Consider the following 25,387-nt stretch of genomic DNA (forward strand, 5'->3'; position numbering starts at 1 on the left):
AGACCTACACAAGGCTGGAATGGGCTACAAGACCATCGCCAAGCAGCTTGGTGAGAAGGTGACAACAGTTGGTGTGATTATTCGCAAATGGAAGAAACACAAAATAACTGTCAATCTCCCTCGGCCTGGGGCTCCATGCAAGATCTCACCTTGTGGAGTTGCAATAATCATGAGAACGGTGAGGAATCAGCCCAGAACTACACGGGAGGATCTTGTCAATGATCTCAAGGCAGCTGGGACCATAGTCACCAAGAAAACAATTGGTAACACACTACGCTGTGAAGGACTGAAATCCTGCAGCGCCCGCAAGGTCCCCCTGCTCAAGAAAGCACATATACAGGGCAGTCTGAAGTTTGCCAATGAACATCTGAATGATTCAGAGGAGAACTGGGTGAAAGTGTTGTGGTCAGATGAGACCAAAATGGAGCTCTTTGGCATCAACTCAACTCGCCGTGTTTGAAGGAGGAGGAATGCTGCCTATGACCCCAAGAACACCATCCCCACCATCAAACATGGAGGTGGAAACATTATGCTTTGGGGGTGTTTTTCTGCTAAGGGGACAGGACAACTTCACCGCATCAAAGGGACGATGGACGGGGCCATGTACCGTCAAATCTTGGGTGAGAACCTCCTTCCCTCAGCCAGGGCATTGAAAATGGGTCGTGGATGGGTATTCCAGCATGACAATGACCCAAAACACACGGCCAAGGCAACAAAGGAGTGGCTCAAGAAGAAGCACATTAAGGTCCTGGAGTGGCCTAGCCAGTCTCCAGACCTTAATCCCATAGAAAATCTGTGGAGGGAGCTGAAGGTTCGAGTTGCCAAACGTCAGCCTCGAAACCTTAATGACTTGGAGAAGATCTGCAAAGTGGAGTGGAACAAAATCCCTCCTGAGATGTGTGCAAGAAACGTCTGACCTCTGTGATTGCCAACAAGGGTTTTGCCACCAAGTACTAAGTCATGTTTTGCAGAGGGGTCAAATACTTATTTCCCTCATTAAAATGCAAATCAATTCATAACATTTTTGACATGCGTTTTTCTGGATTTTTTTGTTGTTATTCTGTCTCTCACTGTTCAAATAAACCTACCATTAAAATTATAGACTGATCATGTCTTTGTCAGTGGGCAAACGTACAAAATCAGCAGGGGATCAAATACTTTTTTCCCTCACTGTATAAATGTTATAATGTATCGGAATGGCATCATAACATGTCATTATCCTGTCATAACAGGTCGTGTCCATGTTGTAACAGACAGAAAGAGAGAAGAATCCTCTGATGCCACAGCAAAGGAGGAGGAGAGATTGTATTATTACACGGGTGTGGGGTGTTGATGGCGGGGGGTCATGAGAGAATGAGGGGGTTCATTTTGATAAGGAGTGGTTGAGAAATTAGCAGGGTTTTGGGTGTGCGGCGAGGGGCTTGGGGCTGTTGATGCTGATATGGGGGGGCGATAAACAGGGTTTTGGGGGGAGCTGTGTCAGGGGTGTCGATGCTGATGTTGGGGGGTATCTGAGTAAGAGATGGACAGGGGGATTGGTAGGGGGAGAAGGGACGTTGAGCAGAGTGATTGACAGGTGGGTTGATGTGGCCTTGGCTCAGCTGCAGCGCGGAGATGCCTGGTCCATTTGATTGACAGCCGCGCGAGCCTGGGAACCACGGCGACGACGGATTGGGCACAGAGGCAAAGCGACAGAGAGAGATAGAAAATGATAGAGGGAGAAAGAGAAGCAGTAGGTGTGTGTGTGTGTGTGTGTGTGTGTGTGTGTGTGTGTGTGTGTGTGTGTGTGCTTGTGCGTGTCTGTCTGTCTGTCTGTGTATGAGACAGATAAATGAATCCTTTGGATAAAGGGTTGCAGTAGGAGTAAGGGGAGGGAGAGTAGCGAGAGAAAGAGAGAGAGAATGCCACTATCAACTGCTTTGGCAGCATTATTCCACCCTGAACATTCATGTCAGTGAAACATATTAGAATTGATTTTGAATTCAACTGAGGGAGTAGGTGTGTGGGGGCATGACAGTGTATCATGCGTCACAGATTAGGAGTAGGAGAAAATGTCTGTTGAAGAAATGAGGAGTAAATAGAAGTTTCTACTACAAACTGATTGGGTAAACTGATCCTAGATCCGTGGTTAGGGTCAACATTATGTGTACTGCTAATTTGTACAATAGACATATTTCACTTCAACGCAAACTCAGACAATGATGCACACACCACTCAACACATAGCAGCAGATTGAGGTCTGAGTCAGTCTGTTCAGCTTGGGGAGTGGTCCATAGCTTTTCAGCCAGGTTGTCATGATCAGATCAGGGTGGGAACCATTGAACACAGGGCAACAGGAAAAGGGGGAGACCTATCCGAGGGCACCAGCTGTCGTAAAGGATGGGCAAGTCTCTTATCTTCCTGCTTTCTCACCACTTTCTGTGCCCCGTACAAAAACAAACCCAACAAACCAGGCTTCCCTTCCCAGTTGGGAAACAATAGCTTTCGCAAACAGCAGGACCCTCCCTCTCCTACTCGATTGCACTGCCACTGCAAAGCAATTGTGTTTGCTGGTTTCAGAGCTTCCTCCTTTGGATGTGTGTGTGGGGGGGGTCATGAAAAAAATTAAGAGGAACATGCACTTTTAAACTCTGAACGGTGCAGAAAAGTCAACAAGCCTCTCGCTGCGAAAGGGGAGAGAGGATTCAATATTATCAATGATAAAAAAGATTCTCATCTCCACTGGGGAAAGTAGAAGAATTCCACCTGGATTACATACACAGAATAATCACATACGTACACACACACACTGGGACATGCATACATGCTCTCTCACTCACTCACTCACTCACTCACACACACAAACACGCACACACGCACACACACACACACACACTTACAACCCCCCCCACTCACATGCACAGACACACTCATTCATACAGAAATCCATATCTTTATAGATAATACATATGAGTCAAGACACATCATCCAATACTAAAAACAGTGGATCAACGCTGCATTAGACTCCTCTGCCCCGCTCTCTGTCTATGAAAGACCTCACTTAAGGTATTAAATGTTTATGTGCCGCTTTTTCATCTTACTCACACACACACACACACACACACACACACACACACACACACACACACACACACACACACACACACACTCTCTATTTGACTGGGCCCATTCCACTCCCGTTGTCTTTGACTCCCGGCGTGGCCAAATCAATGGTAATGTCCGGTACTCTGTGCTCTCAGCATGGCCTCTGATAATCCAGGCTGGATCTGAAACATGCTCTGATAGCATCTCGCCCGGTCCCGCTGGGCTTTCAATCACCTACCTGGGGCGAATCCCCACTGTCCTGAGAGTGACACCAGAGGAAAGCCACGCAGGAGAAGTGGAGTTGTTTAAAGAAACACAGCTGGATGGCAAGATGCTGCTTGTGTGCATAAGTGAGACTCACTCACACACACACACACGTGTTTGTTTGTTTGTATGTGTGTATGAGTGTGGTTAATACACTTAGAAGGGAAACAGAGACTCAGTAGTGTTTGAATAGATCGTAAAGCAAGTAAGGTATGTCTTTGAGGAAAGTGAACTGAACTGATTGCTGTGATAAATTGAATATTTATTAAATAATACTGTATGTAATAGTAATCTTAAATGATTTTTATAAACAGTGTCATTCACCAAAATTTGTATTTTTGCTCATTTCATCAACTCAGCTGGTCATGTTCCAATCATATTCTTACACCTTCATTTCTGCCATTGAGTTCTAGTGACATTTCTAGTTAGATTGAGGAAATGAACTAGAAGCTCTTTTTAAAAAGCACTGTATGTGTTCACTCATATCTAAATCACTGCTTTATTAAAAGCAACGCATTTCAATATAAAACCTTAATCCAGATCTTTGACCAAGCTAAAGCGGACGAGTGTTGACACAAGACGTAGTTGTGCTGGTGTTGGGGGTAGTCTAAGCACTAAGGCAGTGATGGTGGTTGTGGTGATTGTGGTGGTTTTAGCCCAAGGGGCTCTCGGTGCGTGCTCTAGCCTCCCCACGGGGCCCTGTTCTGGGTTTGGGGGAGAAGAGAGAGAGGCCTGGCCACCAGCAGCCCCTCCTGAATTATGGATGGAGGTGAAGAGGGGAGGAGGACTGGCCTCCAGGGGATGAGGGGGATGTATACCCCCTCCTCCTCCCCCTCTTCTTCCTCCTTCTTCTCCTCCTCCCACCAGTCCCCCCTCCTCCCCCTCTTCTTCCTCCTTCTCCTCCTCCCCCAAGTCCCCCCTCCTCCTCCTCCCTGTCTTTTTCCTCCTTCTCCTCCTCCCCCCAGTCCCCCTCTACCTCCTCCTCCTCTTCTTCCTCCTTCTACTCCTCCCCCAGTCCCCCTCCTCCTCCTCCCCCTCTTCTTCCTCCTTCTCCTCCTCCCCCCAGTTCCCCCTCCACCTCCTCCTCCTCTTCTTCCCCCCACCCCCGGCGGCATTCAGGCATGGCGGAGGGTTGGATGAGGGTGACTGGAGATGCGTCTCTCTCTCTCTCTCTCTCTCTCTCTCTCTCTCTCTCTCTCTCTCTCTCTCTCTCTCTCTGTGTCTCTTCCCGCTCTGTCTGTTCGTAGCTGAAGTAGTAAAATAATTGCTCTCTCCAAACACTAAGGGTTATATTCAATCAAAAGCAGAATCCATATGCTTATGGAGAGAGGCAAAAGAGAGAGGTCTTCCATGACTGTGGAAATTCATCTTTCATCAATATATTGTTGAGTTTCTTTTTGCATCCATCAATAAATTATATGTTTTAGATAATGAAATTCTTAGGTTGGCTCACAGCACAGGAGGAATGCCTACACAGTGAAAAGATTTGAAAAGATTTGAAGGTTTCGACCAACCATTGAAGGCTGTGTTGATTGCTGATGCAACATTTTAAAGCTGCAATGAAGCGGATTGTAAACACATGATATAAGCCACAATCTAGCTGCAATATTAAAGATGATCTACCCCCTAAGAAAAGTTAATAATAATAATTAAAAAAACATGATGCTCTCTCGGAATTGATAATGAGTTGACTGTTTGGGTTTTAGGAAGCAAAATGACAGAAAATACAAGGCTAAACTTACTTACCTTTTGTGTTCATTTGCTCAGTATGTGTTTGCTTTAAGGGGAATTTTCATAGTCCATGTCAGATTTATTGTGCTCATCCCCCACCTTAAATCATGACTGAAAAGGGTTTTACCCTTATAAAAGACTTTATATTGGAAAGCTACTTTTTTACCTCCAATAAATAGCAGATATGTCTTAGCAACATCTTGGCCTTTTTCTTTTGTCCATGTCTAAATACAAAATTTGAGTTACGGAAAATAGCAAACCACTACAACTCAGCCCTTAATATAGTATTCAAGTTGAAAGAATACTCACTATACAGTTAGTTGGCTCTTTGGCTTTCATATTCGGTTACCTCTCTCTAAAATGTACTAAACTTTTTAATGATGCTCCTTCGCTAATGTGTTTTGACAATTGTGTTAGGATCTTAATGAATTTACTAATTGCCACTATCTGAGTGTCTTTCGTGGAGAAGTGTTCGCCACACAAAGAAACAGACTGAGAGTGGTACAATTCAAACCCCCAAACATGCAGAGAGAGATGAAAATGGAGAGAGAGAGAGAGAGAGAGAGAGAGAGAGAGAGAGAGAGAGAGAGAGAGAGAGAGAGAGCACAGAGAGAGAGAAAGAGAGTGTATAGAGAAAGAGAGAGCAGCGAGAGAGAGAGCACAGAGAGAGAGCACAGAGAGCGAGAGCACAGAGAGAGAAAGCAAGAGAGAGCGCACAGAGAGAGAGAGAGCACAGAGAGAGAGCACAGAGAGAGAGAGAGCACAGAGAGAGAGAGAGAGAGAGAGAGAGAGAGAGAGAGCACAGAGAGAGAAAAAGAGAGTGTATAGAGAAAGAGAGAGCAGCGAGAGAGAGAGCACAGAGAGCGAGAGCACAGAGAGAGAGCACAGAGAGAGAGCACAGAGAGAGAGCACAGAGAGAGAGAGAGAGAGAGAGAGAGAGAGAGAGAGAGAGAGAGAGCAAAGAAAGAGAGAGCACAGAGAGAGAGAACAGAGAGAGGAGAGCACAGAGAAAGAGAGCACAGAGAGAGAGAGCACAGAGAGAGAAAGCACAGAGAGAGAGAGCACAGAGAGAGAGAGCACAGAGAGAGAGTGAGAGCACAGAGAGAGAGAGAACAGAGAGAGAAAGCACAGAGAGAGAAAGCACAGAGAAAGAGAGAGCACAGAGAGAGAGAGCACAGAGAGAGAGTGAGAGCACAGAGAGAGAGAGAACAGAGAGAGAGCACAGAGAGAGAGCACAGAGAGAGAGCACACAGAGAGTGAGTACAGAGAGAGAGAGCACAGAAAGAGAGAGAGAGCACAGAGAGAGAGATAGCAAAGAGAGAGAGATAGCAAAGAGAGAGCACAGAGAGAGAAGAGCACAGAGAGAGAGCACAGAGAGAGAGAGAGAACACAGAGAGAGAGTACAGAGAGAGAGAGAGCACAGAGAGAGAGATAGCAAAGAGAGAGAGAGAGAGCACAGAGATAGAGAGAGAGCACAGAGAGAGATAACACACACACATAGGGAGAGAGAGAGAGAGAGAGAGAGAGAGAGAGAGAGAGAGAGAGAGAGAGAGAGAGAGAGAGAGAGAGAGAGAGAGAGAGAGAGAGAGAGAGAGAGAGAGAGCACAGAGAGAGATTTAATCAAAGTTTTATGACTGATTCATATTTCATGTTCTGGGGAGTGATTCCCACATTCTAGCAGTGTGTGTGTGTTTGTATGCAAATGTGTATGTGTGTGTGTGTGGTTGATCGCATGTACTGTAGTTTACAGTATGCTTGTCTTTAACCCATTCCTCCCTGAACTCTATTTATACATACAAGAGTTAGAACAAGACACTATTACATGATTTTATATACTGTGAACTGTGAATATTGGCACATTTAGAGTACATCATATCTGCTGTCCTTTCACTTGTACTCTAAACTTCTATGCGGTACAACCAGAGGATGTCTGGTTCCTCTTTAGGTTTCTTTGTTTTAGAGAGTTTTTCCTTGCCACTGTGCTGCTGCTTGCTCTTTATGGGTCTAGTTACTTTAAATACCTTTGTGTCAAATGTTATTGTAAAAAGGGCTATATAAATTACTTGACCAAAGTCAGCTGTTTGTCACATGGTGTTCGCTCCCTTTCCCTCCATGGACCTTAACCTTTGACCCAACAGTACCAGCAGTGACAGGTTATATTGGCGTGCACACACCATGCGTTGCATAATCTCAAGGATTATTGCTGCTGGAGATACAATCAGCAAAGATACAGGTCGATAATAAGACCAGTTTGTTTGTTTTGTTAAGTAGGCTAGCATGGATCTCATCAATCATTGATCACACACTCAGAAAATATCAACACATCAATGAATACTTTTTTTTTCATGTCTGTGTGTCGATATCTTCAAGGGATGAAAATCATGAAACACCTGTCATTCTGGTGAAAGCCTATGTTCTATCAGTGGGTAAAATAAAATAAAATTCATCATGATTTAACTTCTAAGTGGACCGTCTGTGAAATCAGGAAATCGTGTAGGAACTTGTCATACCTATAAGGGTCTCGTCACTGGAGATAGGGGATAATCCACTGTCACATTTCATAATGCTTTTTAAACAATTACATGCGCTCCAGATCGCCAAATCATCCAATAAAAGTATGGGCATACTTGTCTAGAACATATCCATACACAGAGTCAATATTCACATAATAATAAGGAATTCCCCTCGACCACGCCCACAAATTGGAGAAAACAAACTTTATTTCCTATTGAACCCCAGTGTAAAAGAGCCAACTTCATCGTCGCTTTTTAGTTATACAGAAATAACAAAACATGTCGAAAAGCCGCTGTGTTGTTCAATATACATGTAACCAGGTCATGTCCCGACCTACAGTTCGCAATGCACCCATGTAGGGAAATAGAGCCTGCGAGAAGAGCCCTATGGCTTCAGGCTATTTGGCGTGGGAGAGTGTGAAATGTGGGGACCAAGTGTCCAAGTAGGCTACATGTAGCTATGTGTGTGGAAAATATTTAATCACAGGTAAGACATTTAACTTGTTTAGTATAGTCCATTTGTAACTCCACTCACTGCTTGTAGCTGTATAGTCCGTTTGTTTGTGTTGTTGGTCCTGGCTAGCTTAATGTTCCAGTCGCACTCACTCACTCACTCACTCACTCACTCACTCACTCACGTGGCTGCTAACACTGTCATGAAAAGGGGCATGAGGGAAGCCGTACAAGATTACGTGATTCTAAGTAGTGAGAACGCTCGGGAGCAGACAATGTTGAAAAGTAATCTTTAGACATGTTGTACTTTTCTTAAATGTAGTTTTGTAATTGATTAAAACAAGCAGACAACAATAAAGTTGTGTTTGAAAAAGGTCAAGTATTTGCTGTGAGCCAATGGGGTAACCTAGGTAACCACAGGCTGTTTCCCCACAGGTGGCCGGGGCCACGCCGTTCTATCTAATACCGACTGGGACTATCCATCTATATCGTCATGATGACAAAGTATATATTTAATTCAAATGTCTGCAAAGCAAACACAGTGCACTGGCAGATTAATATCCTTTCCAGAGATATTAGAGAAAGGAGGAGATAGGAATCCCATTGGGCAATGAATGGAGGAACGGAATGGAGGTACGCACTGTATAACGCCGTACCCAGCAGACTGTCGACCAATCGCATTCACGTTGTCATGCTGCGTCACGCGGTTGCTAAGCTAATCGTCATGCAATCCCTTCTCAAAGTCAAGGTATGACTCGAGAAACCTGCCTCTTTTCCTCAAAAGCACACAATGTCACAATTCCAAAGCTATACGATGTTAGAGAGAACAAGTTAATTATCTTATATCTCAGAAAATATTTCTAATGTTGAATTTCTTGTTCAGGAAATGCATGCTAATGTTGGGTTTTTGAGCTACTGTCGCACCCAATTGACTCCCATTCACTCCTTGAAGGTCCCAAAATCGTGCAGAATGCACCGCACGGCCCATTGACGACGCATGGGCAACGTACACAATGGCCGTTAATACGAATCCAATGGAGTTTCCCATCTCCTCAAAAGTATCTCTGTCCTTTCTACCTTCAACTCCTGTGATGCAAAGGGGTTTTCTCCTCTCCTCTCCCTGACACCGAGCTATAATAAGAACTGGAGACTGCGTCCAAGATGTCCGACCGTTGTTTTCAAGGTCATCTACTCACGTTCGCATACGCCTATTCATGGACCGTCTATATCCGGGTTGCATCTGGTTTATATGGACCGACTTCACATGCACACTAGCACAGGGAGCAGCGCGAGCAGCGACGACGTCATCACGTCATCCAAAAACATGGCAGACATTGGATGAATAAAAAATGTGAGTAATGAAAAAGTTAAACTGCAGTAGCGAAGCAAAACTGTAGGAGCAGTCGAAACCGCGCTTCTAGACCGGAACCCTGGCCCCTTGTTCCCTGATAGCAGAGCTGGACACAGGATCTCTACCAGGTTTAAAATGGTGAGATTGTAACGCCTAAATTGATAGTGCATTTTGTTTCAAGGATTTTACATCTAGCTAGCTTCTTCACATGCTGATACCTAGCTAGCCAACCAGCCTGTCCAGAGAGAGCATTGCATTGTGGGTTTTGTAGTCGACTTGAGCTCCAACAGGTTTCCAAAGCAATTTTCACATGCTGTTTCCTACCTTAAAAAAGAATCACATCTTATATTGTTCTCACGTTTGCCTTATTTAACCATTTAGGCTCAATCATAGGAATTAGTGGTTTTGAGTGGATTATTCCTTAAAAAACATTTTGTGGCCTTGTCGATATACTATAACTTTGAACTTTTATAACAAAAGGTCCATTTATAACACACCTTAAATGTTGATATTTATCATTACCATCCACTTCAACTTGCATGAAGGCCTTTTGGTTAACTATGTAATCAAGGCCAGCCCACTCATTAGGCAGGATTAGTCGGCAGATGGACAACATTTTCTGAGCTAAACTGACCAAGACGCACCTCCTACAAGACAAAAAATCTCACATAATTCTGCCCAAAAACAATTACAATTTCTCTCAACCAGCGGCATATGGGCTTTTTAGGTGAGCGCTGATGTCGCCCTATGATAAGCAGTGCCCACTTTGTCAAAGGCAGGGATGCAAAATATTTATCTTGTCCATTCCAGGGTGCTGTTGGAGAGACGCATTGCTACGGCGCTCCACCACCATTCCGTAAAAAAATTATCGAACATAAATCATGTAGCAGATATAGCATATGGTAGAAATAGTATGTGGCCTTTTCTGTAGCCTACAGGCTGGAGATAAAATGTATGACAATGTGGTTTCTCCGATCAAATAGGCTAACCTAAATGGCGCACAATCAATATAAAAATGCGCTGACATGTTAACAAACAACATATCCTAAAAACAGGACAAGTCAAAGTGTAATGGACAATATGCAATGGACAATCAGGCTACTCACAACTACTGTCCAGGACTTTCATCCTGTGGGCTAAATTGTCAGTGGTTTCAAGTTTGTATCCGTATTTTTTTTACAAGCTGATCATAGCGAAAAAGAAAATACTTCTGCATTTCCTGCTGTGTAAACACATTGCAAATAGGCTCAGGATAACTCCTCCTGTTAAGTTGGGTAGCTGATATTCAGAGCTTAAAAAGCCAAATTGATTAGTCACAGGAATCAGGACTAATAAAGCCAATTCAACAGCCTGTTTTACAAACGGTGGGCCTAACACATGGATGGGCATTCATAAAATTCCATTGCGGGTTGACATGGTAGGCTACACCCCAGTAAGCATGGACCGACGCCGACGTCTTTTGGACGTATTTTGGAAAGTCTTTTTTTGGGGTGGTTTAATAATAATAAGAATAATAATAATAATAATAATAATAATATGCCATTTAGCAGACGCTTTTATCCAAAGCGACTTACAGTCATGTGTGCATACATTTTTACGTTTGGGTGGTCCCGGGGACCATTTATATTTACAAACGGTAGGCCTACCACATAGATGGGCATTCCTAAAATTACATTTCAGGCGACAGTGTAGGCCAGGGATGGGCAACTAGGGCCTGATTGTTGTCACACTTTTTCCCCAGGCCCAGCTAACACATCTGACACCAATAATCAAATAATCATGAATTTAATTAGTTTCATCAGCTGTGTTGACTAGGGATGGGGAAAAAGTGTCACACCATTCCGGCCCTGAGGACTGTAGTTGCTCATCGCTGCTGTAGGCTATTCCTCAGTAAGCATGGACCGACGCTGACGCCTTTTTGACTTATTTTTATGGTCCTGTCTGATCCGGACCAAATCTGAACCAATCATAGACGTCTGTGTTTGGTTCAGATTTTGTCCGGTCTGGACCAGCTCTGATTTGGCCGAAACATAGAAGTCTATAAATTACATATTTTCATTCAGAAACTAAACTGAATTTTTGGGGGCAAACACATATTTTAGACGTCTTTTAAACATAATTTTGCTTACTGGGACTATTCTTGTAGGAGGGACAATATTTGGTCTCCCCTAGGCCGGCAGAACAGCCAGGACCGGCCCTGAATGCCAGCCTATCAACGATTCTAATAGAAATTGCACATGATATTCTATAGAGTTTTTCATATGTCTACCATTTTTCCCTTCCTCCCTAATTTCCATGCGTTCTTGTCTGCAGTGCGGAAAGCTGTATTTGCTGCATAATCACCCACTGAGTATGTCTCTACTTTCTCGCCTTTTCCCCTTTTTAATTTGCCCTGATTCTGTGGGATACTCCTCCTATGAATTTTGTCTCATCATCACTTTTCTGTACGTGCTGCTGCAGCTCATAGGAATGAGATGACACTGGTGACAAACCTGAAACTAAAGTGAAGTTCAGTCAAGTTTATGATAGTTTGTTGTATTTGACGTAACTGGTTACTGGGTGAAAAGTAAACTGTTAACTGTAAAGCAATGCACTCAACTAGAATCTTTACTAATGTTATTGGCGGACTCTATTGAACTGCTGTGCCTTCTCCACAAGTCAACTCGACTGTCCATGACCCTGCCCTAAAGTTTTGAAAATTCAGCTGTGACTAACTGGTCTCAATGACCAGTTAGTCCATTTTATTATGGTTAATGGTCATTTTCTGTTAGCCCTTTATTCAACCAGGAGATCCCATTGATATAAAGAAGGGAGACTGAAATCCTGGTACAGAAAATAATAATTTATTTGTTTGCAAAATAAATACAAAATAAATGTAGTTTTACCGGTATCATATACAGTATAGGCTGTCAGATAATCAACATGACTCTTGTAATGTATGTGTGGGTGAGTGTACATTGAGTGTGTGTCTATATGAGATCCTGGGTATATACAGTGAGGGAAAAAAGTATTTGATCCCCTGCTGATTTTGTACGTTTGCCCACTGACAAAGAAATGATCAGTCTATAATTTTAATGGTAGGTTTATTTGAACAGTGAGAGACAGAATAACGCATGTCAAAAATAATATAAATTGATTTGCATTTTAATTAGGGAAATAAGTATTTGACCCCCTCTCAATCAGAAAGATTTCTGTCTCCCAGGTGTCTTTTATACAGGTAGCGAGCTGAGATTAGGAGCACACTCTTAAAGGGAGTGCTCCTAATCTCAGCTTGTTACCTGTATAAAAGACACCTGTCCACAGAAGCAATCAATCAATCAGATTCCAAACTCTCCACCATGGCCAAGACCAAAGAGCTCTCCAAGAATGTCAGGGACAAGATTGTAGACCTACACAAGGCTGGAATGGGCTACAAGACCATCGACAAGCAGCTTGGTGAGAAGGTGAAATACAAAAGAACTGTCAATCTCCCTCGGCCTGGGGCTCCATGCAAGATCTCACCTCGTGGAGTTGCAATGATCATGAGAACGGTAAGGAATCAGCCCAGAACTACACGGGAGGATCTTGTCAATGATCTCAAGGCAGCTGGGACCATAGTCACCAAGAAAACAACTGGTAACACACTACGCCGTGAAGGACTGAAATCCTGCAGCGCCCGCAAGGTCCCCCTGCTCAAGAAAGCACATATACAGGGCCGTCTGAAGTTTGCCAATGAACATCTGAATGATTCAGAGGAGAACTGGGTGAAAGTGTTGTGGTCAGATGAGACAAAAATGGAGCTCTTTGGCATCAACTCAACTCGCCGTGTTTAGAGGAGGAGGAATGCTGCCTATGATCCCAAGAACACCATCCCCACCGTTAAACATGGAGGTGGAAACATTATGCTTTGGGGGTGTTTTTCTGCTAAGGGGACAGGACAACTTCACCGCATCAAAGGGACGATGGACGGGGCCATGTACCATCAAATCTTGGGTGAGAACCTCCTTCCCTCAGCCAGGGCATTGAAAATGGGTCGTGGATGGGTATTCCAGCATGACAATGACTCAAAACACACGGCCAAGGCAACAAAGGAGTGGCTCAAGAAGAAGCACATTAAGGTCCTGGAGTGGCCTAGCCAGTCTCCAGACCTTAATCCCATATAAAATCTGTGGAGGGAGCTGAAGGTTCGAGTTGCCAAACGTCAGGCTCGAAACCTTAATGACTTGGAGAAGATCTGCAAAGAGGAGTGGGACAAAATCCCTCCTGAGATGTGTGCAAACCTGGTGGCCAACTACAAGAAACATCTGACCTCTGTGATTGCCAACAAGGGTTTTGCCACCAAGTACTAAGTCATGTTTTGCAGAGGGGTCAAATACTTATTTCCCTCATTAATCTGGATTTTTTTGTTGTTATTCTGTCTCTCACTGTTCAAATAAACCTACCATTAAAATTATAGACTGATCATGTCTTTGTCAGTGGGCAAACATACAAAATCAGCAGGGGATCAAATACTTTTTTCCCTCACTGTAGCATGCTCCTACTACAGTCCCTCTGTGCGTCGTTATATGTTGCACAGTGGATATTGCCTTTCTCCTTTCCTCCAACCCCCAGCCCTCTCACAACCTTCCACACATCCCTCTCACCAACATACACCCAAAGACACACACACACATACAGTACACCCTCATCCCCCCTCCCCCACCATCACTCACACACACACTCTCACACACATACACACACAAACCTACAGACACACATACACACACATACACCCCCCCCCCCCACCACACACACATACACGTACACATATATGTGTGTGTGTGTGCGCTCATTCACTAGAAAAGTAGTAGAAAGGCAGACAACGGCCCCTTTCCTCTAGAAACCCTTCGTTCTGCTCGGAGCCAAACTGTTTCTCACACGTCTTTTTGGCTCGGGCTGCTGGCAGCGGTCCTGGGGGCTCGCAGGGAGAACAATTCCACAAAGTGGCATGAATTAGTGTGGTTAATTAACACAGCGTTAATTATTTGTAAATTGCATGTTTGGGTACACATTACTTGAGAGGCATATGTTGCTCGTCATGTTCGCCCAAACAAGTTGTGGTTAATCCTATCTCTCGAGTGCCCGCGTCTGAAGATGGGCCAATCAACTTGGTGGTAAAAAAAAAGAGATGGGAACGAGAGAGATAAGAGAATGAGAGAGAGAGAGAGGGAGAGAGGAAGAGAGAGAGAGAGAGAGAGAGAGAGAGAGAGAGAGAGAGAGAGAGAGAGAGAGAGAGAGAGAGAGAGAAAGGGGAAGGGGGAAAGATAGACATTTTCAAAACAAATGAATGTTTGTTTGTGAACTAGAGGTTTCTGTTACTCTAGTGGTGTTAATTGTAAGCGGCAATCATTTGAATAACCTTGGGGCTCGTTAAGAATCACCACGTCCCTGACCCATTCATTTTGAATAGTAACAAAAAAGCCATATTTTTTGCGTGCACCTACGTCCGCACGCACATACACACACACAGACACACAGACACACAGACACACAGACACACAGACACACAGACACACAGACACACAGACACACAGACACACACACACACACACACACACACAGACACACAGACACACAGACACACAGACACACAGACACACAGACACACAGACACACAGACACACAGACACACAGACACACATACACACAGACACACAGACACACAGACACACATACACACAGACACACAGACACACAGACACACAGACACACAGACACACAGACACACATACACTCTTAGAAAAAATGGTTCCAAAAGGGAAAGGGTTGTTTGGCTGTCCCTATAAGAGAACCCTTTTTGGTTCCAGGAAGAACCCTTTTCGGTTCCATGTATAACCATCTGTAGAAAGGGTTTTACATGGATCCCAAAAGGGTTCTACCTGGAACCAAAATGGTTCTATCTGGAATCAAAAAGGGTTCTTCAAAGGGTTTTCCTATGGGGACAGCCAAAGGAGCCTTTTAGGTTCTAGATAGCACCTTTTTTTTCTAAGAGTGTGCATCCTAGCTCTGTTGCCACCCCCAACCCCACCATACCCCAATATGCTTTGGATCTCTTTGCACCCCGCCTAGAAAATAATGTTGGGGAAACACTGGACTATGGAGCTTGAAATTGTACAATATTTACCATGCCTGCCATTACCCGCTCTATCAGTGTGTCTTTGGTGGGGTGTGCAGTGTTATTTTGTGGGATATGTTTTGGTTGAGGCTCCTCATGCGAGGCTTCTACTAAAGCTTCTGGGTTGGTCAGGTGTGCGAGAAGCATATCTGTGTATCTCTCTCTTCTACCGCTCTCGCCCTCCCTCCCTTTTTTATGTGTTTATTTAGTCATGCCTGACTTTATCAAATTTGAAAAAACATGCCAGGCACGGGCTCTCTCTCTCTCTCTCTCTCTCTCTCTCTCTCTCTCTCTCTCTCTCTCTCTCTCTCTCTCTCTCTCTCTCTCTCTCTCTCTCTCTCTCCCTCTCTCTCAATTCAATTCAATTCAACTCAATTCAATTTGCTTTATTGGCATGACATAACAATGTACATATTGCCAAAGCGTACTTTGGAGATTAAGTAATACATTTACAATATTAACATAATTAAAATAATAATAATCAATATTGTCAACGGGACAACAGTAACAACAATAATCAAGGGTCAAAATAACCATACATTGAACAATAACAATAACAATGGGATAGAGGTCGTGCAGGTTGTTTGGTCTGTCAGACACTGTCCCTCATTTTATGGCAGGCAGCAATGTAGTGCGCTGCCAACCCACAGCTCTCTGCGTCCTTCCCCAATAGGACGGGTAGCCTATTCTCATCAGAGAGGTCTTTGAAACCTTGATTAACAGGTTTGTGAACACAGGACAAGCTCTCTCTCTCTCTCTCTCTCTCTCTCTCTCTCTCTCTCTCTCTCTCTCTCTCTCTCTCTCTCTCTCTCTCTCTCTCTCTCTCTCCTCTCTCTCTCTCTCTCTCTCTCTCTCTCTCTCTCTCTCTCTCTCTCTCTCTCTCTCTCTCTCTCTCTCTCTCTCTCTCTCTCTCTCTCTCTCTCTCTCTCTCTCTCTCTCTCTCTCCAGTCATAACCTTGGGAGCCACAGCCACTACTGTCTTTGGGGGACATTTCTAGTTTTATTTCACTAGCTTTGCTCCCTCGGGGGAACAGTGTCACATAATTCCACCCAACAGAGTTTTGACTCTAAAATTGATTATTTCTGCTCGGACTGGCTGGATAATGTAGCTTGTTTCACAGAGGGAGAGAGAGTAGGATGAGGAATTTCCAACATGCGTGGCTTCTTTCGATTCAAAACACAAGCGGAAATTGTTATTCTTCTTTTTCAGACAGTCTTTTTCCGCTTTTCCAATCCATGGCTGCTTCGGAACCCAAACAAACAAGAATTCAGATTACACTGTATTGTAGATACATTGTCTCCTTCCCTTGTTACAAATTCACTACTCCGACATAAGCTGATAATGTGATGAAGAGATATATTTTCTGTTTTGCATAATGTCACAGTGTATCCTAAAGCATGATCCTTTTATATCTTTCATTATATTCATTTAAACAGAGAACTAGCTGAAAGAGAATAGAGGGAACAGGAGAAAGAACAAGAAAGCCTGAGGGCAAAAGACACTGACATACTTTCCCCTCCCCTGCTCTCTCGCTCTCTTGATTTTGTCAAACACTAAATCCACGCCGTTCCTCCACTTTTAGTACTTTTATGGTTCTCTAGTAACCTTTCACAGCTTTCCTGTAACTTTCAAACCAGACTGTCCAGGTTTTACTTTGCTTGCTTGGAATAATTCCCTCACTAAACCGGCAAACAAGTGAAAGAACCTGTATTTTGCTAAACAAATGGTTTGCTTTGTACTATGTGTTTACTTCACAATTAGACAAGGAAAAGCAGATCAGTAATGGCTAAAATTGGGTAGCATACATTGTTTAACACTTTATATCCACCTATAGGTCTTTGTCAGGTACCTACACATACCTACACATTATAATAGACCATAACTATGACTCCCGAGTGGCGCAGTGGTCTAAGGCACTGCATCGCAGTGCTAGCTGTGCCACTAGAGATCCTGGTTCGAGTCCAGGCTCTGTCGCAGCCGGCCGCGACCGGGAGACCCATGGGCAGCGCACAATTGGTCCAAGGTAGGGGAGGGTTTGGCCGGCAGGGATGTGGGTTCGTTTCCCACGGGGGGCCAGTATGAAAAAAAAACATGTATGCATTCACTAACTGTGAGTTGCTCTAGATAAGAGTGTCTGCTAAATTACTTAAATGTAATAACTAGCCTACAAAGGCTAGTTTGGTAAAAACTTGAGTCTACAAATGAATTACTTACTTGATGAATCTTTTTTCCCTGTTTTAAATTGGACAGACACTCACCATTCACTACTTTAGTCCCATATTTCAATTATTGATAATTTCCCCCCTCTTTTTTCTATTTTTCTCAGCTATCGGACGAACACTCGTCCCGCGTTACTTCAGCACGGTGTTTGAGGGTGGCGTCACTGACCTGTACTACATCCTCAAACACTCCAAGGAGTCCTTCCACAACTCCTGCATCACTGTGGACTGTGATCAGTGCACCATGGTCACCCAGCATGGTAAACCAATGTTTACAAAGGTAAGATCTGTAATCATAACCCCTGCAATAAATACAAGGCTGTCATTGTGAGTTACCGAAACACCAAGTTCTTATGCGATTTTATTTAATTCGCAATCAAATTGGAATGATTTATTTGAAGTTCGTATCCATGACATAAGTGTCATAGTTTTTTTACATTTATGAAATTATTTTCCACAAAGCTGAAGAGAGTAAATGTATGGTGGGTGTGGCTCCTAAAAGGAGTATCTAGCAACACTTCAGATGGTCAACTGTGTTGGAATCTGGTTCTGCAGACTGTCTTTTGAATTTAAAGTGAGGCGAGGATAGCTACAGGGATTCCTTGTGCCATGAATGAACACTGCAGTGAAGCACACACACAATTTAACTCCATAAAATTACCCACAATGCAGTGTTATCATAAAACCTAGCCTCAATGTTAGGTTATACCATAGCTTGCATAAACTGCAACAGATGAAGAACATTAACAGTACACACAAACACGGTAAATAAAAATGTTTAGTGATATTTTCTCAACTGGCCCATTTAAGCTTTAGCAAAATCAGGAAGGGGAAAAAATAATTCATTAAAATAAATTCCACTAACAGAGCACGTTCCGGGAGCTCCTATCCAGGCTTCTGGCTCTGGAGTGCTGAATCTCAATGAGCTCTGCCTCACTCCCCTCTTCTCTCACCTCCACCCTTCCACCCTCCTTCCTCCAGCCCCCCATTTCTCATCCCTGGAGAAATCATTCTTGGCTCCTTCCCTATCCCAGAGGGACAAGCCCCCGCGATTCCGCTGGGAGTAATCTGGATTTGTAAACCTGGCATGTGTGCGTGTTCATGTGTGTGTATGTGTTCGTGTGTGGAAGTGTGTGCGTGTGCGTGTGAGGCGAGGGTGTCAGTTTTTGGACGATGGTACCCCCCGCTGCATCCCTATGGTATCCCAGAACCTCGATTCAACACACAGCGGGCCCCACTATGCATAGGCTCTGTGGATGAAGCAGAGGGGCAAGGCCCTTGTTACTGTAGCCCAGTTGCTAGGACTTCCTGTGGGGGATGGAAAAACCAGACGGGAGCTCTGTGGATGTAGCATCGGGACCAAAGCCATTGTTACTGTAGCCCAGTGGGCCAGCCCTACCTATAGGGACAGTCAATTATTCTATCTCTCTCTGTTTAATTCTCATTTATTGAGTAAACTGTTTAAGCAAAAGCCAATTTGAATTGAATTGATAAGGTTGATGAATTGGAACGTAATAACAGTGTAATAACGGTATATTACAGCCTAATATAATGAATAGGGTAACACTTGACTACAGAATGTATTTCCTGTGTTATTAACGGTAGAGTAATGTAACTTGGGGATTTTTTTTTCTCAATAAAAACAGAAACTTTAGAAAGGGGTGTGTTTTGCCCCACTGTCAGGGCTAATATAGGTACCATTGACTTGCATTGATTGCCCAGGCGGTTTTGCCCCAAACATACTCACTTTAAATTTAACTACTTTATAAAAAACTTTTTTCTCTCTAACCAACTGGATTATTTATCTTAAGCTCCCCTACTGGTGTATATATATATACACAAAACGTTTATAGATATAAGATATATATATCACTTTTTCTAAATGACAAAATATTAGATCAGTGTACCTCAAAATTGTTTTTAATTTGAGTAAATCTTTATTTAACTAGGCAAGTCAGTTAAGAACAAATTCTTATTTACAATGACGGCCTACCCCGGACGAACGACGCTGGGCCAATTGTGCACCGCCCTATGGGACAGCCGGATTGTGATACAGCCTGGAATTGAACCACGGTCTGTAGTGACGCCTCTAGTGCTGAGATGCAGTGACTTAGACCGCTGCACCACTTGGGAGTTTTGTTGGAATGACTTAAAAAGTTGAGATGAGACGGATTACATTTTAAGTTGAGCAAGACTAGTGGCATCCAGGGAAAGTGTTGAAAAATGTTTTGGTGACATAAAGTGGTTTCTGTGAGAGTGGGGGCGTTTAACCCTGGGGGCGTTTAACCCTGGGGGCGTTTAACCCCAAGCCACCCTATAACAGCCTAATACATAATTAATGTATATGATGTTTTATAATGTAACTATATGTTACAAATGTATTATTAATGCTCTATTACACCCTTATTCATAATGAATAATGTGTATATTTAAATAATATTTATATATAAACCTAGGCCTACAGAAGCATCTTATACAGTAGAGAATGGTGTCTCTTGAGCAAGCTTGTGATGCTGTTATACTCTCTCCTCCCAGAATATGTGGCTGCGATCCCTTAGCCAATCGAATGTGAAGAAGATTTATTGCAGGCTTCTTAAATCAATTGGGACTCTCCAAGGGGCCTTACCTTTTTATGACCACTGTTTTTATTAGCTAGGATTTTCATTAGTTGCCCATACTTTGAAGTGTAGTATTGTAAGAGTAAAGGTTTTATTGGTAACGATTTTAAATAACAAGCCATTTTAGCCAACCAATAAAGAACCTTCACTATGGTGTAGTTGCCAAGTAAAATGTTGGCTTGAATTTTGGCTGTACAGTTTATATACATATATGATATAATATTATTTCTTTTTTCTGGACAATATTTCTGTACATTTAGGGGACCCCTTTTGGCTCAAGGGCATCCCCAAAGGCAAACAATCATAATAGTCTGTTTAACTCCCCTGATAACACTTAATGGTGTTTCCCAATAGAATGTTTCACAATGTGCAAAAAATATATTTTAGCATGTGTAGGTCTTTGTGTTACTACCAATGGAAGCGTTGCAGAATTTCACTTACATCTGTAGCCAGTATCGTTAAACTCATACTTTTGCACTGTGGCCAGAGGTCACTAGTGTGAGAAACAGTTGGAATCATGATCAAACTAGAATGAAAGCCCTTTCCATTGTCAATTAAACAGTTAGGATTATTTTCAAATATTGCTTCTGTCTAATCTGCAAACAACAATCTAAAAACAACCACATTGTTGGACATCCAACGACTAACTTCATAACTATCAGAAAGTAGTTCCGACATTTCATCGCAATGGCCAGAATAACTCATGACTACAAAATCCAGACAGTGCTTACTGCATAGAGAAACATCCTCACATTTTAGCCAAGTAGCATAGACTAAACCACATCACCAGAATGGGTTAAATCATATATTCAATGGTAGGAGATAGCAGAGGAAAAAATATTCCCTTTTCTCTACTTTTCAATTTTTTTCCAGTGTGGCGAAGTGATACCACGTGACCAGGCCTGTATGCCCGCCAGCCTCTTTCTTGTTGATCCTCTAGAGACCATCTGTGCTGGGGGCATTGATTAGAGTGTGTCTGGTGGGATTACATCTTTTTGGTTGCCATGCCAACTAATCAGCTGATTTCTTTTTTTTTGCTGCCCGCTCTCTCCCTCCGGTTGCCACAGCAACAAAACCGGGAACTGCAAGGGCCCCGACAACACTGAATTCGGCTAAAGGGGCGAATGTGTTTTTTTTCTTCTGTCTCTCTCTCACTCCTGCACATACATACTCTCCCTCTTTCTCTCGCGCTCTCTCTCTCTCTTGCACACTCTCCCTCTCTCATTCTCTCTTTTAATTGGCAACTCTCTCTGACCCAAAGTTATTTTGTCTCTGCCGTGAACACAATCCTCTCAACGTCATCTTCAAGAGAGTGTGAGGGATAAGAGGAACAAGGACAGACCTGCTGAATAAGGACAGAGTAAATAATAGTCTGCCCAATTCCAAACAACTTGAACAAATTCGAAACTGAAGGACATGCTGAATTTTATGAAAATCATTCCTCGCTTATAAAAATCGATCCCCATTGCGATTACCCAAATAAACAGACGTCCACATGCCAGCAAATTAAAAATGTCTGATTGTAAAATAAATACAGTGCATTCGGAAAGTATTCAGACCCCTTTTCTTTTTCCACATTTTGTTACGTTACAGCCTTATTCTAAAATTGATTAAATAGTTTTTTTCCCCTCATCAATCTACACACAATACCCCACAATGACAAAGCGAAAACAGGTTTTTAGATTTTTTTGCAAATGTATTAAAAATAAAAACTTAAATATCACATTTACTAAAGTATTCAGACCCTTTACTCAGTACTTTGTTGGATCACCTTTGGCAGCGATTACAGCCTCGAGTCAATGTAAATAGTCCATGTGGCCATTTGAGTAATTGTTCAGCAGTCTTATGGCTTGGGGGTAGAAGCTGTTAAGGAGCCTTTTGGACCTAGACTTGGCACTCCGGTACCGCTTGCCGTGCGGTAGCAGAGAGAATAGTGAATGACTTGGGTGACTGGAGTCTTTGACCATGTTTTGGGCCTTCCTCTGACACCGCCTAGTATATAGGTCCTGGATGGCAGGAAGCTTGGCCCCAGTGATGCCCCAGGGCCATACACACCTACCCTCTGTAGCGCCTTACGGTCGGATGCCAAGCAGTTGCCATACCGGGCGGTGATGCAACCGGTCAGGATGCTCTCAATGGTGCAGCTGTAGAACCTTTTGAGGATCTGGGGATCCATGCCAAATATTTTCAGTCTTCTGAGGGGGAAAAGGTGTTGTCGTGCCCTCTTCACGACTGTCTTGGTGTGTTTGGACCATAATAGTTTGTTGGTGATGTGGACACCAAGGAACTTGAAACTCTCGACCCACTCCACTACAGCCCCGTCGATGTTAATGGGGGCCTGTTCAGCCCTCCTTTTCCTGTAGTCCACGATCAGCTCCTTTGTCTTGCTCACGTTGAGGGAGAGGTTGTTGTCCTGGCACCACACTGCCAGGTCTCTGACCTCCTCCTTATAGGCTGTCTCATCGTTGTCGGTGATCAGGCCTACCACTGTTGTGTCGTCAGCAAACTTAATGATGGTGTTGGAGGCGTGCTTGGCCACGCAGCTGTGGGTGAACAGGGAGTACAGGAGGGAACTAAGCACGCACCCGAGGGCCCCAGTGTTGAGGATCAGCGTGGCAGATGTGTTGTTGCCTACCATTACCACCTGGGTGCGGCCCGTCAGGAAGTCCAGGATCCAGTTACAGAGGGAGGTGTTTAGTCCCAGGGTCCTTAGCTTAGTGATGAGCTTTGTGGGCACTATGGTGTTGAACGCTGAGCTGTAGTCAATGAACAACATTCTCATATAGGTGTTCCTTTTGTTCAGGTGGGAAAGGGCAGTGCGGAGTGCGATTTAGATTGCGTCATCTGTGGATCTGTTGGGGCGATATGCGAATTGGAGTGGGTCTAGGGTTTCCAGGATGATGGTGTTGATGTGAGTCATGACCAGCCTTTCTAAACACTTCATGACTACCGATGTGAGTGCTACTGGGCGGTAGTCATTTTGGCAGGATACCTTTGCTTTCTTGGGCACAGGGACTATGGTGGTCTGCTTGAAACATGTTGGTATTACAGACTCGGTCAGGGAGAGGTTGAAAATGTCAGTGAAGACACTTGCCAGTTGCTCCGCGCATGCTCTGAATATACGTCCTGGTAATCCGTCTGGCCCCGCGGCCTTGTGAATGTCGACCTGCTTAAAGGTTTTCCTCACATCGGCTACGGAGATGGGGAGCGTCGCTGCACAGCTATTTTCAGGTCTCTCCAGAGATGTTCGATCGGGTTCAAGTCCGGGTTCTGGCTGGGACACTCAAGGACATTCAGAGACTTGTCCCGAAGCCACTCCTGCGTTGTCTTGGCTGTGTGCTTAGCGTTGTCCTGTTGGAAGGTGAACCTTCGCCCCAGTCTGAGGTCCCGAGCGCTCTGGTGCAGGTTTTCATCAAGGATCTCTTTGTACTTTGCTCTGTTCATATTTCCCTCGATCCTGACTAGTCTCCCAGTCCGCTGAAAAACATCCCCACAGCATGATGCTGCCACCACCACGCTTCAACGTAGGGATGGTATTGGCCATGTGATGAATGGTGCCTGGTTTCCTCCAGATGTGACGCTGGGTATTCAGGCCAAAGAGTTCAATCTTGGTTTCATCATGTTTTTCATGGTCTGAGAGTCCTTTAGGTGCCTTTAGGCAAACTCCAAGCGGGCTGTCATGTGCCTTTTACTGAGGAGTGGCTTCTGTCTGGCCACTCTACCACAAAGGCCTGATTGGTGGAGTGCTGCAGAGATGGTTGTCTTTCTGAAAGGTTCTCCCATCTCCACAGAGGAACTCTAGAGCTCTGTCAGAGTGACCATCGGGTTCTTGGTCACCTCCCTGACCAAGGCCCTTCTCCCCTGATTTCTCAGTTTGGCCGGGCGGCCAGCTCTAGGAAGAGTCTTGGTGGTTCCAAACTTCTTCCATTTAAGAATGATGGAGGCCACTGCGTTCTTGGGGAAATTCTATGTTGCAGACATTTTTTGGTACCCTTCCCCAGATCTGTGCCTCGACACAATCCTGTCTCGGAACTCTACGGACAATTCCTTCGACCTCATGGCTTGATTTTTGCTCTGACATGCACTGTCAACTGTGGGACCTTATATAGACAGGTGTGTGCCTTTCCAAATCATGTCCAATAATTTGAACTTACCACAGGTGTAACGATCCCGGCTGTCTGAGTCGGGTCCTGGCTGGTGACTAGTGTTCCTGTTCGTAATCTCCAGTTTCCCGAGGGTTCGGGAACGCTCCGGGGAGCGCTCTTGTTTTCCGCACCTGCATCCCATCAGCAATCTGCACACCTGGTCCTGATCATCACCCTTCTTAGGCTCTGGCCTAACATCCAGTTCCTGCCGGATCGTTAGCCATGAACAGTATGTTTGTCAGCGTATCAGCCTTGAGTTCTAGCGTTAGTTTTTGTTGTTTTGCACCTTGTTGATTTGCTGTGTACTCACCTCCGTTTTGTTCTGTCTGCAGTCTCTCACCCGGAACCTTCACCCAACCTCTGCCTGATGGTCGGCGGCTGCCGAGCCATGTCTGGACCTACCACTGCACCCTCAACAACCCATCCACGCCACCCGCTCTGTCCCTGGATTATTCAGCCTCACTCGGGAGTCAATTAATAAACACTCACCTTTTTCTCTAAGTACCTTGTCCTGGTCTGCTTCTGGGTTCTGGCGTAGTAAACCGTGACAGAACGATCCGGCCAGTAATGAACCCAGCGGACCTGGACTCTGTTCGCCATGCCATTACCCATCAGGAGAAGATGTTGGGCCATCATAGCACGGTACTACAGGAGATCGCGTTGTCAGTTCGGAACCTTTCTACCGGTCTGACGGAGGTCCAGAACCAACGCAAGTTTCCGGTGGAGGATCCACTACCGGTTTCACCCATCTCGCCTGCCGCTTCGGGAGCGGTGTCCTTCCGTGAGCCCGAGGTTCCGACGCCGGATAGATATGAGGGGGAGCTGGGAAGATGCCGTTCCTTCCTGATGCAGTGTGGATTAGTGTTCGATCTACA

General features: G+C 44.3%; 1 protein-coding gene across 6 annotated transcripts in view; it reads left to right on the forward strand.

Moving 5' to 3' along the window:
• Window positions 1-25,387, forward strand: part of LOC121535458 (LIM domain-binding protein 2) — an 85,152-nt gene that overhangs the window by 38,754 nt on the left and 21,011 nt on the right. For all 6 annotated transcript variants that reach the window (XM_041842555.2, XM_041842564.2, XM_041842573.2 and 3 more), the window contains exon 3: window positions 17,857-18,029. In XM_041842555.2, the coding sequence (XP_041698489.1) occupies window positions 17,857-18,029 (173 nt within the window). The remainder of the gene's footprint in view (window positions 1-17,856; window positions 18,030-25,387) is intronic.

Source organism: Coregonus clupeaformis, chromosome 2 (assembly GCF_020615455.1).
Source record: "Coregonus clupeaformis isolate EN_2021a chromosome 2, ASM2061545v1, whole genome shotgun sequence".
NCBI lineage: Eukaryota > Metazoa > Chordata > Actinopteri > Salmoniformes > Salmonidae > Coregonus > Coregonus clupeaformis.